This window comes from Mustela nivalis (genome assembly GCF_964662115.1).
Source record: "Mustela nivalis genome assembly, chromosome: 4".
In the NCBI taxonomy this organism is placed as follows: Eukaryota; Metazoa; Chordata; class Mammalia; order Carnivora; family Mustelidae; genus Mustela; species Mustela nivalis.
The window spans coordinates 107,004,916-107,019,387 of NC_139023.1; the positions used below are offsets into that span (position 1 = coordinate 107,004,916).

The 14,472-nt window shown below is 35.2% G+C and overlaps 1 protein-coding gene across 4 annotated transcripts in view; it reads right to left on the bottom strand.

The window, feature by feature from the left end:
• Nucleotides 1-14,472, bottom strand: part of MTTP (microsomal triglyceride transfer protein) — a 61,826-nt gene that overhangs the window by 37,108 nt on the left and 10,246 nt on the right. For 3 of the 4 annotated variants that reach the window (XM_082726794.1, XM_082726793.1, XM_082726792.1), the window contains exons 2-4: nucleotides 12,413-12,581; nucleotides 6,799-6,956; nucleotides 1,132-1,319 (exon numbers count right to left, since the gene is read on the bottom strand). In XM_082726794.1, the coding sequence (XP_082582920.1) occupies nucleotides 1,132-1,319; nucleotides 6,799-6,859 (249 nt within the window). In that variant the 5' untranslated portion in view covers nucleotides 6,860-6,956; nucleotides 12,413-12,581. The remainder of the gene's footprint in view (nucleotides 1-1,131; nucleotides 1,320-6,798; nucleotides 6,957-12,412; nucleotides 12,582-14,472) is intronic. The other variant, XM_082726795.1, reaches the window with a different exon arrangement.

The following is a 14,472-nucleotide window of genomic DNA, read 5'->3' on the forward strand; positions in this document are numbered from 1 at the left end:
CTTTAAAAGAATGGAGAAGGTACCCAAAAATTGGGTTTTTGAATTGGGTAAAAATTCTGATTCCTAAAGAAATCTGTGAATTCAGGTTTACAATAATTATGAATGGAAGGTGGCTTTTTTTTGTCAGTTACTCTCCTTATTCATGTTGAAGGTTGCTGTCTGCCTGGTCTCTTTACCATTTTTTTTGAAAGGAATACTAAACCATTGTACTTCGCTTACATATGCAAAATTAAAGATGAACAGTCTGGTTACTGAAAAAGGAAGTACATATGTTTTCCACAAAGTACTTTACTGTCCTATTGAGAAATGGCTCAGAGAGGTGGATGATGAAGTTTTGATCCAAAACTATGATACAACTATGAGAGACATCCAAAGAAGCAAAGATCACTTGGTACACGTATTACACTGACACCTCATTATAAAGTTTATCAACAACTACTTATCAGTTACAAGGGAACAGATCTTGGTCCTGTGTACCTGTTTCACACTAACATGGAGAAGAATAACTGACTTTACTAGAGAAATCTATTGCCTTTAGGCTCTTAAAAGCAAATATGGAATCACTGTATATTAAAACTGAAAGTTCAAGGCCGCAGAAGCCATTAAATTGACCTCCTTTCTCAACGCATAAATCTAATTATCATAACTGACCAAACACTGTGATGCAGGCCAATGCATGGTTCTTACCTCAGGAAGAACACAGAATTGGTTCACCTCCTCATTGGTAATTCTGTTACAAGAAAGAACTCAGAAAAATTGAGACCTCCCTATTTATCTCTTCTTTATGCTAGAATGGTCTTGTTTTTCACATGACTATGGATTCCAGACTTCTCATTCCTAAAACATCTCAAGTGAATTTTAATTTAAGTGTGCCTATTAATGCAAAATATAGAACTGAACATCATGCTATAGTTACTTACCAATATATACCTTCTTTTGCTTGACTCAACAACTTGGAAAGATCAGATCACTTTTGATTAGCAAAAACTTCAAAACTATAGATCTACTTATTTTAGTTATAGATAACAGACTAAATGGATATATAATGAAGAGCACAAAAGCATCGAATGATACTCTTCACAAAGACTTTGCTGACCTCCAATCTTTGCATCTCTGGTAGAGGATACCTACTGTTATTTGGATAAGTTGGTCATCATCGCCATCAGGATTCCTCCAGAGTAAGATGACATCCACATTAGATGAAATTCGGTAGCCTACACTGTCTTCTTGTTTTCCTTTGCCCCGATCAAGAAAAACTTCGGTGGAATATGTGAGTTTGTACAGCCGGTCATTATTTAATGAGAGACCAGTTGTGTGACCTGCATAAAGATTGTGACACAAGTCAAGTTTCAGTTGTAAGGGACCTGTCAGGCCAAGAACTGTGCTTTCTTGTTATAAAGCATTGCTCATCTAGCACAGTGGTGCCTGGTGGGAGCTTAGTAATATTTGCTAAATGAAAGATAATTCTATTCTCCATCTGCTAAAATTATAGACTTGAACAACAAGAAGAACAACTAACAAACAAATAAGCTTCCCTTTCAGAAAACTTTTGTTTGTATCCCTAATCAACAATCAGATTATCTAATTTTGCCCTGATTAAACCACAGAACATTTTTTAAAGAAATGTCATCATATTGCTTTTAAATTATATGATTTCTCTTCTCCCCCAGCTTTATTGCAGTATGATGAATATGATTTAAAGTAAAGGGTTAGCCAGGAATCACTTTACAAAATTAATAAAAACCATTTGTAATTCAGATAACATTTCAGTTTAACAGATCAATGCCAAGGTAATTTTAAGGGCTAGAAGGCAATTCCTTGAATTGAATATTTAAAGACAATCCCCTGCAATGTAATTTACTCTATTAGTTATAGTAAATATATTTATTTAAGTTTATTTAACTCTAATAAACTTTAGCACAGGGGCACCTGGGTGGCTCAGTGGATTAAAGCCTCTGCCTTTGGCTCAGGTCATGATTCCAGGGTCCTGGGATCGAGCCCCACATTGGGCTCTCTGCTTGGCAGGGAGCCTGCTCCCCACTCTCTCTCTGCCTGCCTCTCTGCCTGCTTGTGATCTCTGTCAAATAAATAAGTAAAAATCTTGAAGAAAAAAAATTAGCACAAAGGTACATTTCAAAGCTACACATACGTAAATTTAAATTAGCTGAATAAAATAATGTTTTACACATAAAATCAATCTTAGTACAGGCTTTAATATGGCAGGGGGTTTAATGTCAAATAGTGTAGTGAGCCAAAATAATTGATACATGGAGCAATTCACCTACTCTCTAATTCAGGTTAACTTAATCCAAAGAAATGTGAAGGAGTAGGATCAACTCTTTCAAACCTAATGGGGTAGTTATCATTATTCCTTTCCTTTTACAGATAAGGAAAGGGAAGGGCACAGAGATTATACATTTTATCCAAGGTTACCCAGACAGTTAGTGATAGAGACAGGACTTGAACCCAGCCTGTCTGGCTCTAGAGACCATGCTCTTCCTTTATTACATACATCTAAACCTTTGGGTTGAACTCTTTTCCATTCCTAAGGAGTGAGTTAGGGATTCACTCATACATTCAATAAGGATATACTGAGCACCTACTGGGTGTTAGGCACTTTTCTATTTCTGGGGTTATACCTGTTATAAGCAGACAGAATATCTGCCTTTGTGAAGTTTACACATGAATGAGGAGGAGATGGACAATAAAAAAGTATATAAGCAAATTACAAAGTGTTAGAAATACTAATGAAGAAAAATGAAATAAGAAAGGGAATAGGAATGTTGAGGGAAAGACCTTTCTGAAAAGGTAATATTCTGGGCAAAGGCTACTTAGGCTAGCCACATGGATATCTGTGGGAGGAGACTTTCCCTCTCCTTGATCCCCACACTTTTACCTTCCCCTCCAACCCTCCCCCTCACACACACACATAAAGGTAATAGCAAGTTTAAAGGCCCTGGGGAGAGCTCAGCGTAGGTGTAATGAAGATCAGGAAGGCCAAAGAGGCTGCAGTTAAGTGAAAGACACTACAAAAGATGAGGTCAAATAGCTATCTATGGGTGACCAGGAGATTTGCAGGGACATGATATAGGAAGCCCCTAGAAAGTTTTGGGTGGTGAAGTTACATGTTCTGACAAACCTTCAAAGAAAGGAGATAAGGAAACAAGAAATAGGAATCTAGAAAAGCCATGAAAAGGAAAGGTGGGAGGTGGGTATCTAAGAGTATACATATAAAAACAGACTGTGTCTAAGCACCAATCAGGCAGAACCTCAGGTATAAAATATAGAAGATAAAAAAAGTCAGGAAAAACCTTGAAGGAGATAAAGTCTGTGACTATCCCTTGCCTCCCCTACCTCCACCTCTTCTTCATTTTAACTGGGGACACGGCTACAAGTCAAACATTGGCTTTCTGGCCAGGAAAGGTATTTTGGTCAGAGAGGCCTACTTTTTATGATGCGTATCGAATTCCACAGAGGGCATAAAGGAAATACATATCTTATCTAATCCTCACAGAAATTCTGAAAGGTAAGCATTATATGACAAGCTGAGAAAAGCTGACTCTGCTTTCAATCCAACATAGCAGATAGAATGCAGAATTTGCTGTCTAAATTAATGAGATCCAAGTTTTGTGCACTACACAAAGATGTCTTCTGCTTAAAATAACTATGAAAATTTTGTAGGGAGGTAGCCTCTCTTAAATTCCAAAGATCTCCAAAGTATCATGCTGATCATTTTTTCCTTACTTTTACTTTACCAATCAAAAGAATGTGAAAACAGACAATATATTATATATATATATAATAGATCAGTTCTGGACTATGATTTGGAAGTGATAAAGCATTGGAAAAAGTATGCCTCCTTCCATATCTTTTTCCCACTTTTTTTTTTCTTAGAGAAAGAGAAAGGGATTGGGGAAAGGCAGAGGGAAAGGGAGAAAGAGAATCTTAAGCAGGCTTCACACCCAGAGCTGAGCCCAACATGGGGCTCAATCTCACCACGCTGAGATCATGACCTAAGCCAAAACCAAGACCCAGATGCTTAACCACCCACGTGTCCCTTTCTTACCTCTAACAGGAGATAAAACCTAAAAGGATTCAAATAAGTGGACTGCTGTAATATTGTCCCTGTTATCCTTTACTCTTTGAAAAGTATTCCTCTGTTTATGTTATTCAGAGATCTGGCAACAATGGGCAATGGGAACATATTCTATTCATACTATTGACTTATTTCTTTCTTAGGCTATTGCTCTATAAAATATGCAAATGGCACTTTTTGGAAACTAAGTTTAGATAAAACCTCTTCAATATGCCCCTTCAAATGCATTTAAAACATTTTAAGTGACTTAGAAGCAACAAAACTCTCAGTTTTGAACCTGTTAAGAAATATCTTAAAATATGCATTTACCAAAATCAGGTAAATTCAAGGTGAGATTTAAAGACAAATGCAGTATTGATAAGGATAGGTAATGGAATTTAGGATTCCAACAGAAAACTACAAGGCAAAAAGCAAAAGAGTAAAATGAAGGATAAGGGAAAAAGATTGGAAGATGATTCCTGTGAATGGACTGAATAGTGCAGGTCTGACTGGGGACTGAGAGAAAGACTGGAAATGAAGGGACAGTTCATGTATAGAGGTAAGAAGATTAAATAGAAAACTCATGCCTGGGTTAGCAAAAGTAAAAGTACTATAAAGAAATCTTGAGGAAAGCATTGAGAATAGATCCTGCCATGACAAAATACAATTGAAAAAAAGTAGGGAAAACTTGAGTCTTTAGGACATTCACACTCAGCCTATCTCTTCTAAGTAGACCCTAGTCCATACTAATTCTACCCTTATTTCTCTTCAGTCCAACCTGCACTCAGAATCCCCCCAGATCTGGGGATTTGCTAAGCAGTTGCATTTATAATTAAGTTTGAGGTGGGTTTTGAGGTTATACATGAGATCCCAAAATTTATAATGGTCTGATTTTAAAATAGACTTTTACAAGTAGTTTGTTTCTTAAAAGTCAATCAATTCAGAGGACAAGGTATCTATAATGAAATCATGGTACCAAAAGACAAAAAGTTATCACATCCAGGTAGAGAGAGCTGTCAAGTCCTCTACTTTTTATTTATGATATTTGACATAAGCAGCTTGTAGCCTGAAGCTAATGATGCTTCAGCTTTGGGGCTCTCTGACCCCCAAGCTCTTTCCGAGGACTTGGAAGGGGACCCTAGCAATGTGTACACATGCCATATCTTTTTTTACATAACATTTGCAAAAGTAAGATGTTTTTGCAATCTTTTCTCAATAATGGCTCCTAAATTGCATAAGCTTCAGGTTCTAAAACTCCGGACTTGCCACTGAGCTTGTATACAACAAACTGTAGCTATCTGTTATGTTCTAAACTGTATTTCTGAATGTCATTGTAGTGTGTGTGTGTGTGTGTGTGTGTGTGTGTGTGTGTGTGCGTGTTTTAGAGTCTTCAGAAGTGCATGTATTGGAAAACATCAACTTATCCAATTTTCTCCTTTATAAAGTGGGAAAAAATAGAAGTGTACAATAACTACTATAGTTCAATAATTTTTCTCAAAATAATAAGGGTATTAGATTTGATACTATGATATATAAATCCCTCATATTTTAAACACTATAAACAATTTATTTGGCAGATATATCACATAAGGACTGTATTTTTAAATAATCAACACTTTGGAAACTGGTGAAAAATACCATCAAGAACCTAAAGTGTGATTTGCTTAGGTAAAATAATTTACATTTAGCCTTTCATTTATTGCTTCAATAACAAAGATTGTCTCTCAAGAGAAATCTTGAGACTAATTTTATCTTAAGATCAAAAGCTACTTATCCCAAAAGTGTTTTAGAACTTTTTAAGTGAATTGTTTTATATCACTTAGAGTACATAGTTATTAAAACTGGATCCTATCATGCTAAGTTATGTGTTAGATCAATTGGTTTTTTACAGTGTGTCCTCTTAAGAGACTCTAAAAGTGTTTATTTTACATCAGGTACAACATGTAGAAATCCAAGGAGTTTGTTTATTTACTAGGTGATTTTAACAAGATTCCATATTAATACATTTCATTCAGCTTTTAGAAACCATCCCTTTTAAAATGTTTGTTCTGAAAGGTATCAATTCCTATGTTTTTTAAAATCAACTTTTCTTCAAGTAGAAACTATAACTGGTAACACTATTAATCCAAACATAATAAGTCTTATTTCTTAAATCTATACCATGTAGTTTTATTTTCTTTAATTCACCAATTATGATAATTCTCACTTTTGAATGGTAATGCAATTAAATGCATGCTTTACCATTTCATTCATAATTCTTTGGGAGATCAAATGCCTTTTTCATTGGGTCTAATTCTTCTTGATGTCACATTGCTAAGCAACTAGACGGAAATTTAAAAACTGGGTTTTTTTTTTTTTTTTTTAATCCTCTTTTACAATTCAAATAAAGGAGCTGCATTCAGTGAGTGACCAACAGCAGCAGGTAACAATAGCTGGCATTTCTTTTCTCTCTTTTAAAAATAGACCATGAATGAGAAACCGAAGCAAGGAGCACATTAGTCTAAGGGGCTGAAACTAAAAGGAACCTCTGTTTTCTTAATGTATGTAGGAATTTGAATTTGGTTTTCATTCCAACCCAGGCATGACTTCACGAATATTCCAAAGTTATGTAGTTTTGAAGATGGTTTAGTTAGGAACTCTTTCACTAGTCACACACACACACACAAACACACACTTTTCCCCTCAATGATTAAAACTAAGGTTTAGCAAAAATACAAACTTACCTTTAACTGAAGCTGAATATGAGGAAATGAAGCAGAGGAAAAGCACGGCGAGGAGAATCATATTGACTAGCTACCCTCTAAGGCATCCAGTTCCCAGCCAGGAGTCACTGAGAAGTGGACTCTTCTGATGGCAGCGAGGAAGTGACCCTCCTCAGAACCTGCAACAAGCATGTTTATCTTTGGGGAAAGGTCAGATTCCAAACTCCAAAATGAGGACCTAAGGTCACCAAAGAACTCACTATTAATGATTAAACTTAGGTGGGCTGCAGTTTTCAGTCTCTCACTCTACTTAATTATTATTATTTTTTTTTTACTGAAGAAGAAAGATCAAGAAAATTTTCACTTTTGAGAGCTAAACCAGTCTGCCTTCCTATAAATTCAGAAGTGTGGAAGGGCGCTTGAGAAAAATTGGTGGTGATACTTCTCTGCTCAATACACAGTCATCATCATCCTATGTTAAGTGCTTTTCTGTACATTTTGCCACTTTATGTGGGAGGGTGGTGAGGATTCTCAAACTAAACTAAACTTAATTGAATTTTATTACTTCCTTAGAATTTTTTAAGACTATGTGTATGCTATTATTTAAAAATCATTCTGAATTTTAAGATTTATTTTTAAATTTTTAAGTTGTACCACCACCAACCACTTCAAAATAATGATATAGCAGATAGAGCTTTCCATTTTGAAAACTAGATTGTTCTCTTTATGTGTGAAATTAATGGGGTTGTAGTAAATCAGCACCATCACTAACATGCTAGCAGGTCAAGTGAGGATATTATAGCAGACCTCTAGCTATTTCCATGACAGGAAACACTTATCTGAGTCCTCAGATTGGCTAGGTGTCCCCTGTGCTTTCTGGATCCCATTTCTAGGAAGAGATTCAGAGGGGAAATTCTAGCCCTTAGCATTTTTGCTACAGAAAATTAATTGGGAAATTTCTCTAGAATTAAAGTGAATATTCTAGTTTGGTTAAGTAAACCAACTCTTGTCCTTGAAAACTTCTGCAAAAGAAACCTGCTATGAAGAAAACCTACTAAAATGAGATGGTTGGTGGGGATTGGGGGTGTCTGTAGGGATGTTTTGGCAGGGAATAAAGCACTGGTGAAGGGCTTTATTTGAATGAACTTCAAAATACTTACAGCTATCTTTAAGTATAAACGGGTTCTTAAATCTTCCCTCTTCTTTCTCAAAGCCCTTTTCTAAAATCCTAACCTTAACCTTATATCTTTTAGACAACCCAGATAAAAAACAGCTATCTTAATGGGGTCACAAAATGAAATATAAAATTTTTAAACTTCCAAAGTTAAGCATATTACCTCTTGAAATATATTTTGTATAAAGAATTGCAGGATGCGGGGCACGTGGGTGGCTAAGTGAGTTAAGCCTCTGCCTTCAGCTCAGGTCATGATCTCGGGGTCCTGGGATCAAGCCCCGCATAGGGCTCTCTGCTCAGCAGGAAGCCTGCTTCCCCCGCCTCTCTCTGCCTGCCTCTCTGCCTACTTGTGACCTCTGTCTGTCAAATAAATAAAAATCTTAAAAAAAAAAAAAGAATTGCAGGATGAAATTGCCTTTATCACCTATTGATATTAAAACTTAATTTGCTATCCTAAGTTTCATATACAAATCATGGTTAAAGTACCTATACAAAAATAAAATGTTTGGCTGTGACTACATCAAAATTATAAATAATAAGTTTTCCTGGGGTAAACAGAAAAGGCCATTCTTAGAAAAATGCTTGTTGAAGAAATGTAGGTTTTTATGAATAGCAGGAATTATAAGTACAAGGTAATGTGAAAGTGCTTTGCTGCTTTACATTTGAATGGATTTCTATGTCCTCTACAATATCCGCATTACATACATAGTGATATAAAGCCATTATAGACACATAAACTTTGCATTCTTACTTGTTTAAATTAAAGATTGGTTTGATTCATGTGATTCTATGAAAACTATCTTTTGTATTTCCTCCATTTGAGGCTCACAGTTACATAGAGCTTTAATGTTTGTGGTTAGACTATGCTATGCATGCATGATACGTGTCTCTTTGGGTAAAGTACCATTTGTTGTCAAGTGTTTGCCAGAGTCCAACCAATAAAAGACGTATCAGTATTGCTTCATAAAATAAATGTTGTTTCACTTGAGCATTTGCTTCAGACTAGAAAGAAAGCTTCTATGAATCATAGTATTAAACAAATATTTCAGCATAGGATGTTCAAAGGAGCCTGTTTCTGTTAGTAATAAATAACATCATCCTTAAATAACATCATCTTTTTATATTTTGCTTATAACTTTTACTTTGTACAAAGACATTTGAAAGTCTTAAGACTGTTTTACCAGAAATAAAATAAGAATATCAAACTCTTCCATATTCAGTGAATTCTGTGTACCGAAGAAGAAGCATTCTTCTCTGTTGCGCGGTTGATCAAGTAGAGCAAATATGGTATAATATATGTGGAAGATACCTCCCCAAACTTGTCACCTATTTTACATGGCATATGAAGCAGGACAGAAGCACAGCACAGTATAAAAATAGCAGAAGCGGCCATCTATGAAGAAATTACTATGTATAATATCCTATGCTGAACACTTCAGATTTTTTCCACTATAGCCTAATAATCAATTAACATATTAGAAAAATGAGACTTGATTTAGTAAAGGATTGATTTAGTAAATGAGGTTAATGAGGTAAATTTAGTAAATGAGGATTGTTTAGTAAAAATAACTTACGAAATACAGAAAAATAAACCTTAAAACCTAATCACTACTCTATTCAAAAAATGTTATAGATAGGAAGTGGAAAAATTGATTTCTTAATGATGACAGAGAAATATTAATTGGGACTGTCACTAACTTTAGCAAATCCATCACAATTTTGTACAGTGGCGAACAGAGCACTTGACTGTTGTGTTTAGATGTTCCAGCCAGAACGTACGGGGAAAAAATTGATTTGTGTTAAGCCGGTCATAATCAAATAATAGATTTTAAAACAATTCTCTTGCAAAGAAATTCTATTGATAGTACATAATACTATGGAATATCTGCTATACAACTCTTTTGCAGTGACAAATAAGAGACTATGACATAAAGATGGATGACTAATTCCAAAGTGCAGTTGTGTTTCTGTTGAGTATCAGAGGTTATTAGGAGTTAACTCAGTTTTGTAGATTGGAAGATAAATGAACTTCACCCACTAGAGGTTGGAAGGAAGTGTATTACCCTACCAGATAGAGATATAGTAAATTAGGCTATAAGATAGCTATAGAAGGGGGAAAAAAAAAGTCTTTATAACATTAGAATATTAGAACACCTTACTCTTTTCTTAGGGGGGCAAAAAAAAAAAAAAAAACCATGACATTAATAGGGGAAAAAGAATTAGGACATTTCAAATTACTCCTTAGTGGTCATAATAAAGTCTAATAGCATTTTTGATTCAGTGAGGGAGTTAGAATTTTCAAGAGGTCTTACAAAAAATAATTCTGTTAGGTTGAGAATATTCTTATGATGTAATTATCACTTTTATGCCAAGGCAAAAGTATAGGAGAATACACAAACTATTTTAAAAGGTATATCTTAAGAATTCTCTTGGGAAAAATAAGAACCTAGTTGCCTAACACTAAATGTCTTTCCTTAACAAGAATAAACTTGAGACTTAGGTTTGAAACATTTGAAATCTAAGGCTCTCTGAAAAGGATAGTAATTTTTCCAAAATGAAGTTATTAAACTTTACCCTCATCCCATCTACACACACACACATATATTTGACAACAACAACAAAACTCCTTATGGTTCAGTAGTAAACCAACAGCTCCCTAAGAGCAGTCTAACTACATTATCTTTGGCCACAAAAAAAACCCTGAATTTCTAACATTTAAAGGAGAGAAAGGATGACTCTTTCAGTAGACTATTGTAAATAAAACAAAATTTAAATTTGGATCAGATTGATTTTAATTACTAAGGCAGTCCAGAGATTTCCCATATAGCCTACACCCAGTTATTCCTATTATCTTACAGTATTTGTAAGATTTGTTTTGGGTTTTTAAAATTAACAAACCAATACTGATACATTATTATTAACTAAGATACATGCATATCTCATTTCATTGCACTTCACTTTATTGTGCTTTATAGATCAAATTGGCGCCATTTTTCCAATAGCATTTGCTCACTCTATGACTCTGTGTCACATTTTGGTAATTCTTGCCATATTTCAAACTTTTTCCTTATTAATATATTTATTATAGTGATTCGTGATTAGTGATCTTTGGTGTTACTATTTTAACTGTTTTAGGGCGCCACAAACCACGTCTATACAAAATGGAGAATTTAATAAATAAATATGTGTGCTCTGAGTGCTTCACCAACCAAGCTCTTCCCCCATCTCTTTCCCTCTCCTTGGTTCTCCCTATTCCCTGAGACACAATATTGAAATTAGACCAGTTGATAACCCTACAATGACCTCTAAGTGTTCAAGTAAAAGGAAGAATCACATGTCTCTCACTTTAAATAAAAAGCTAGAAATTATTAAGTTTAGTGAAGAAGGTATGTCAAAAGCCCAGATAGGCCAAAAGCTAGGCCTCTGTGCCAAACAATTAGCCAACTTTTGAATGCAAAGTTCTTGAAGGAAATTAAAAGTGCTAGTCCACTGAACACAAGAGTGGTAAGAAGGTGAAACAAACTTCTTGCAGATATGAATAAAGGTGGAGAGACCTGAATTGAAGATCAAACCAGCCACAACATTCCCTCAAGCTAAAGCTTAATCCAGGGAAACTTCCTAATACTCCTCAGTTCCCTGAACGGTGAAGAGAGGTGAAGAAGCTGTAAGTTTGAAGCTAACAGAAAAGTTTGAAGAAAAGTTGGAAGCTAGTAGAGGTTGGTTCATGAAGTTTAAAGAAAAGAGTCATCTCCATAACAAAAATGTGCAAGGTGAAGCAGCAAGTGCTGATGTAGAAGCTGCAGCAAGTTATCCAGAAGACCTAGATAAGTAATTCATGAAGGTGGCTACACTAAATAGATTTTTTGCTGTGGAAGAAACAGAAGAGGACACCATCTAGGAATTTTATAGCTAAAGAGAAGTCAGTGCCTGGCTTCAGATCTTCAAAGGACAGGCTGTCTTGTTAGGTACAATGCAGCTTGTGACTTTAGGTTGAAGCCAATGGTCATTTGCCTTTCAGAAAATCCTAGGGCTCCTAAGAATTATGCTAAATCTACTCTGCCTGTGCTCTATCAGTGAAACAACAAAGCCTGGATGACAGAATATCTGTTTATCTGTTTCTAACATGGGCTACTAAATATTTTAAGCCCACTATTGAGACTTACTACTCAGAAGCCTTCCTTTCAACTCAAAATATTATTGCTCTACATCCTCTCCAACACACGTTGTTTCCTGTCTTGCTAATTTTGGCCATTCTAACTGGTGTAAGGTGGTATCTCAATGTGGTTTTAATTTGAATCTCCCTAATGGCTAGTGATGTTGAACATTTTTTCATGTGTCTGAGAGCCATTTGTATGTCTTCATTAGAGAAGTGTCTGTTCATATCTTCTGCCCATTTTTTGATATGATTATCTGTTTTGTGTGTGTTGTTTGAGAAGTTCTTTATAGATCCTGGATATCAACCTTTTGTCTGTACTGTCATTTGCACATATCTTCTTCCATTCCGTGGGTTGCCTCTTTGTTTTGTTGACTGTTTCCTTTGCTGTGCAGAAGCTTTTGATTTTGATGAAGAGCAAGATCAAGTGGTTTCTTGAAATGGAATTTACTCCTGGGGAAGATGCTGTGACATTCACTGAAATGACAACAAAAGATTTACATAAAATTAATTGATGAAGCAGCAGCAGCAGGGTTTGATAGGATTGACTCCAGTTTTGAAAGAAGTGCACTACTGTGGGTAAAATACTATCAAACAGCATTGCTGTATGTGAGGTGTGAAGTAATAACTCACTGTGGTTTAGATTTGCCTTTCCCTGATGATTAATATTGTTGAGCTTCTTCTCATGTGACTATTGTCCATCTTAATGTTTTCTTGGTATAAAATGCCTACCCAGGTCCTCTGCTGATTTTTTAATCTGGTTGTTTGGGTGTTTGATATTAATTTGTGTATGTTCTTTTATATTTTGGATATTTACCCCTTATTGGATACGTGATTTGCAAATATCTTCCATTCAGTAGGTTGCCTTTTTGTTTTTTTGATGGTTTCCTTCACTGTGCAAAGGCTTTTTAGTTCAATATAATCCCTTTGGTTTGTTTGTTTTGTGTTTTTAGCTTCCATTGCCCTTGGACCAGGAGACTGGTCCCCAAAAGGTATTGTTAAGATTGATGTCTGAAACCTTATTGCCTATGATTTCTCTTAGGAGTTTTAAGATTTCAGGACTTATATTCAAATCTTTAGTCTATTTTGAATTTATTTTATATATAGTGTAAGATAGTGGTCTAGTTTTCCTAACACCATTTCTGGAAAAGACTGTCTTTTCACCATCGAATATTTTTGTCTCCTTTGTTATAAATTAATTGACTATATATGCATGGGTTTTTCTCTGGGCTATATATTCAGTTTCATTGATCTATATGACTATTTTCATGCCAGTAACATACTGTTTTGAATGCTGTAGGTTTGTAGTATAGCATCAGATAGTGTGATACCTCTGGCTTTGTTCTCCTTCTCAAGATTACTTTGGCTATTCAGGATCTTCTGTGGTTCCATACAAATATAAGGTTTATTTGTTCTAGTTCTGTAAAAATGCCCTTGGTATTTCAGTGGGGATTGCAGTGAATCTGTAAATTGCTTTGGTATTTTAACAATATTAATTCTTCCAATCCATGAGCATGGTATACATATTTATCTATGTCAATCAATTTCTTTCATCAATGTTTTACAGTGTTCGGAATACAGGTCTTTCACCTCAGTTAAATTTATTCCTAGATATCTTATTTTTGATACTATAATAAATGGGATTGTCTTAATTTCTTATATAGGTATTAGTGTACAAAATGCAACAAGTTTCTGTATATTATCCTGCAAATTTACTGAAGTCATTTAACAGTTCTAAATTGTAATTTTAGTTTTTTTTTAGTAAATAAAGCCTTTAGGGTTTTCTATACACAGTATCATGACATCTGCAGCTTGTGACAGATTTCATCTTCCTTACAAGTCTGGATGCCTTTTATTTCTTTTTCTTGTCTGATTACTGTGGTGAGGACTTCCCGTACTATGTTGAATAAAAGTGGTGAGAGTGGCCATCCTTATCTTATTCCTGATCTTAAAGATTTCAGTTTTTCACATTAAGTATGATGTTAGCTGTGAGTTTGTCATATGTGGCCCTTTTTATATGGAGACATTTCCTTCTATGCTCACTTTGTTAAGAGTTTTTTTTTTTTTAATTAATTTTTTAAAAAAGATTTTTATTTATTTATTTTACAGACAGAGATCACAAGCAGGCAGAGAGGCAAGCAGAGAGACAGGGTGGGGAAGCAGGCTCCCTGCTGAGCAAAGAGCCCGATGATGCTGGGCTCAATCCCAGGACCCTGAGATCATGACCTGAGCCGAACGCAGAGGCTTTAACCCACTGAGCCACCCAGGCACCCCGAGTTTTTTTTTTTTTTTTTATCATAAATTGATGTTGAATTTTGTCAATCTCTGCATCTCTTGAAATGATAATTTTACCTTTTGTCAATGTGGT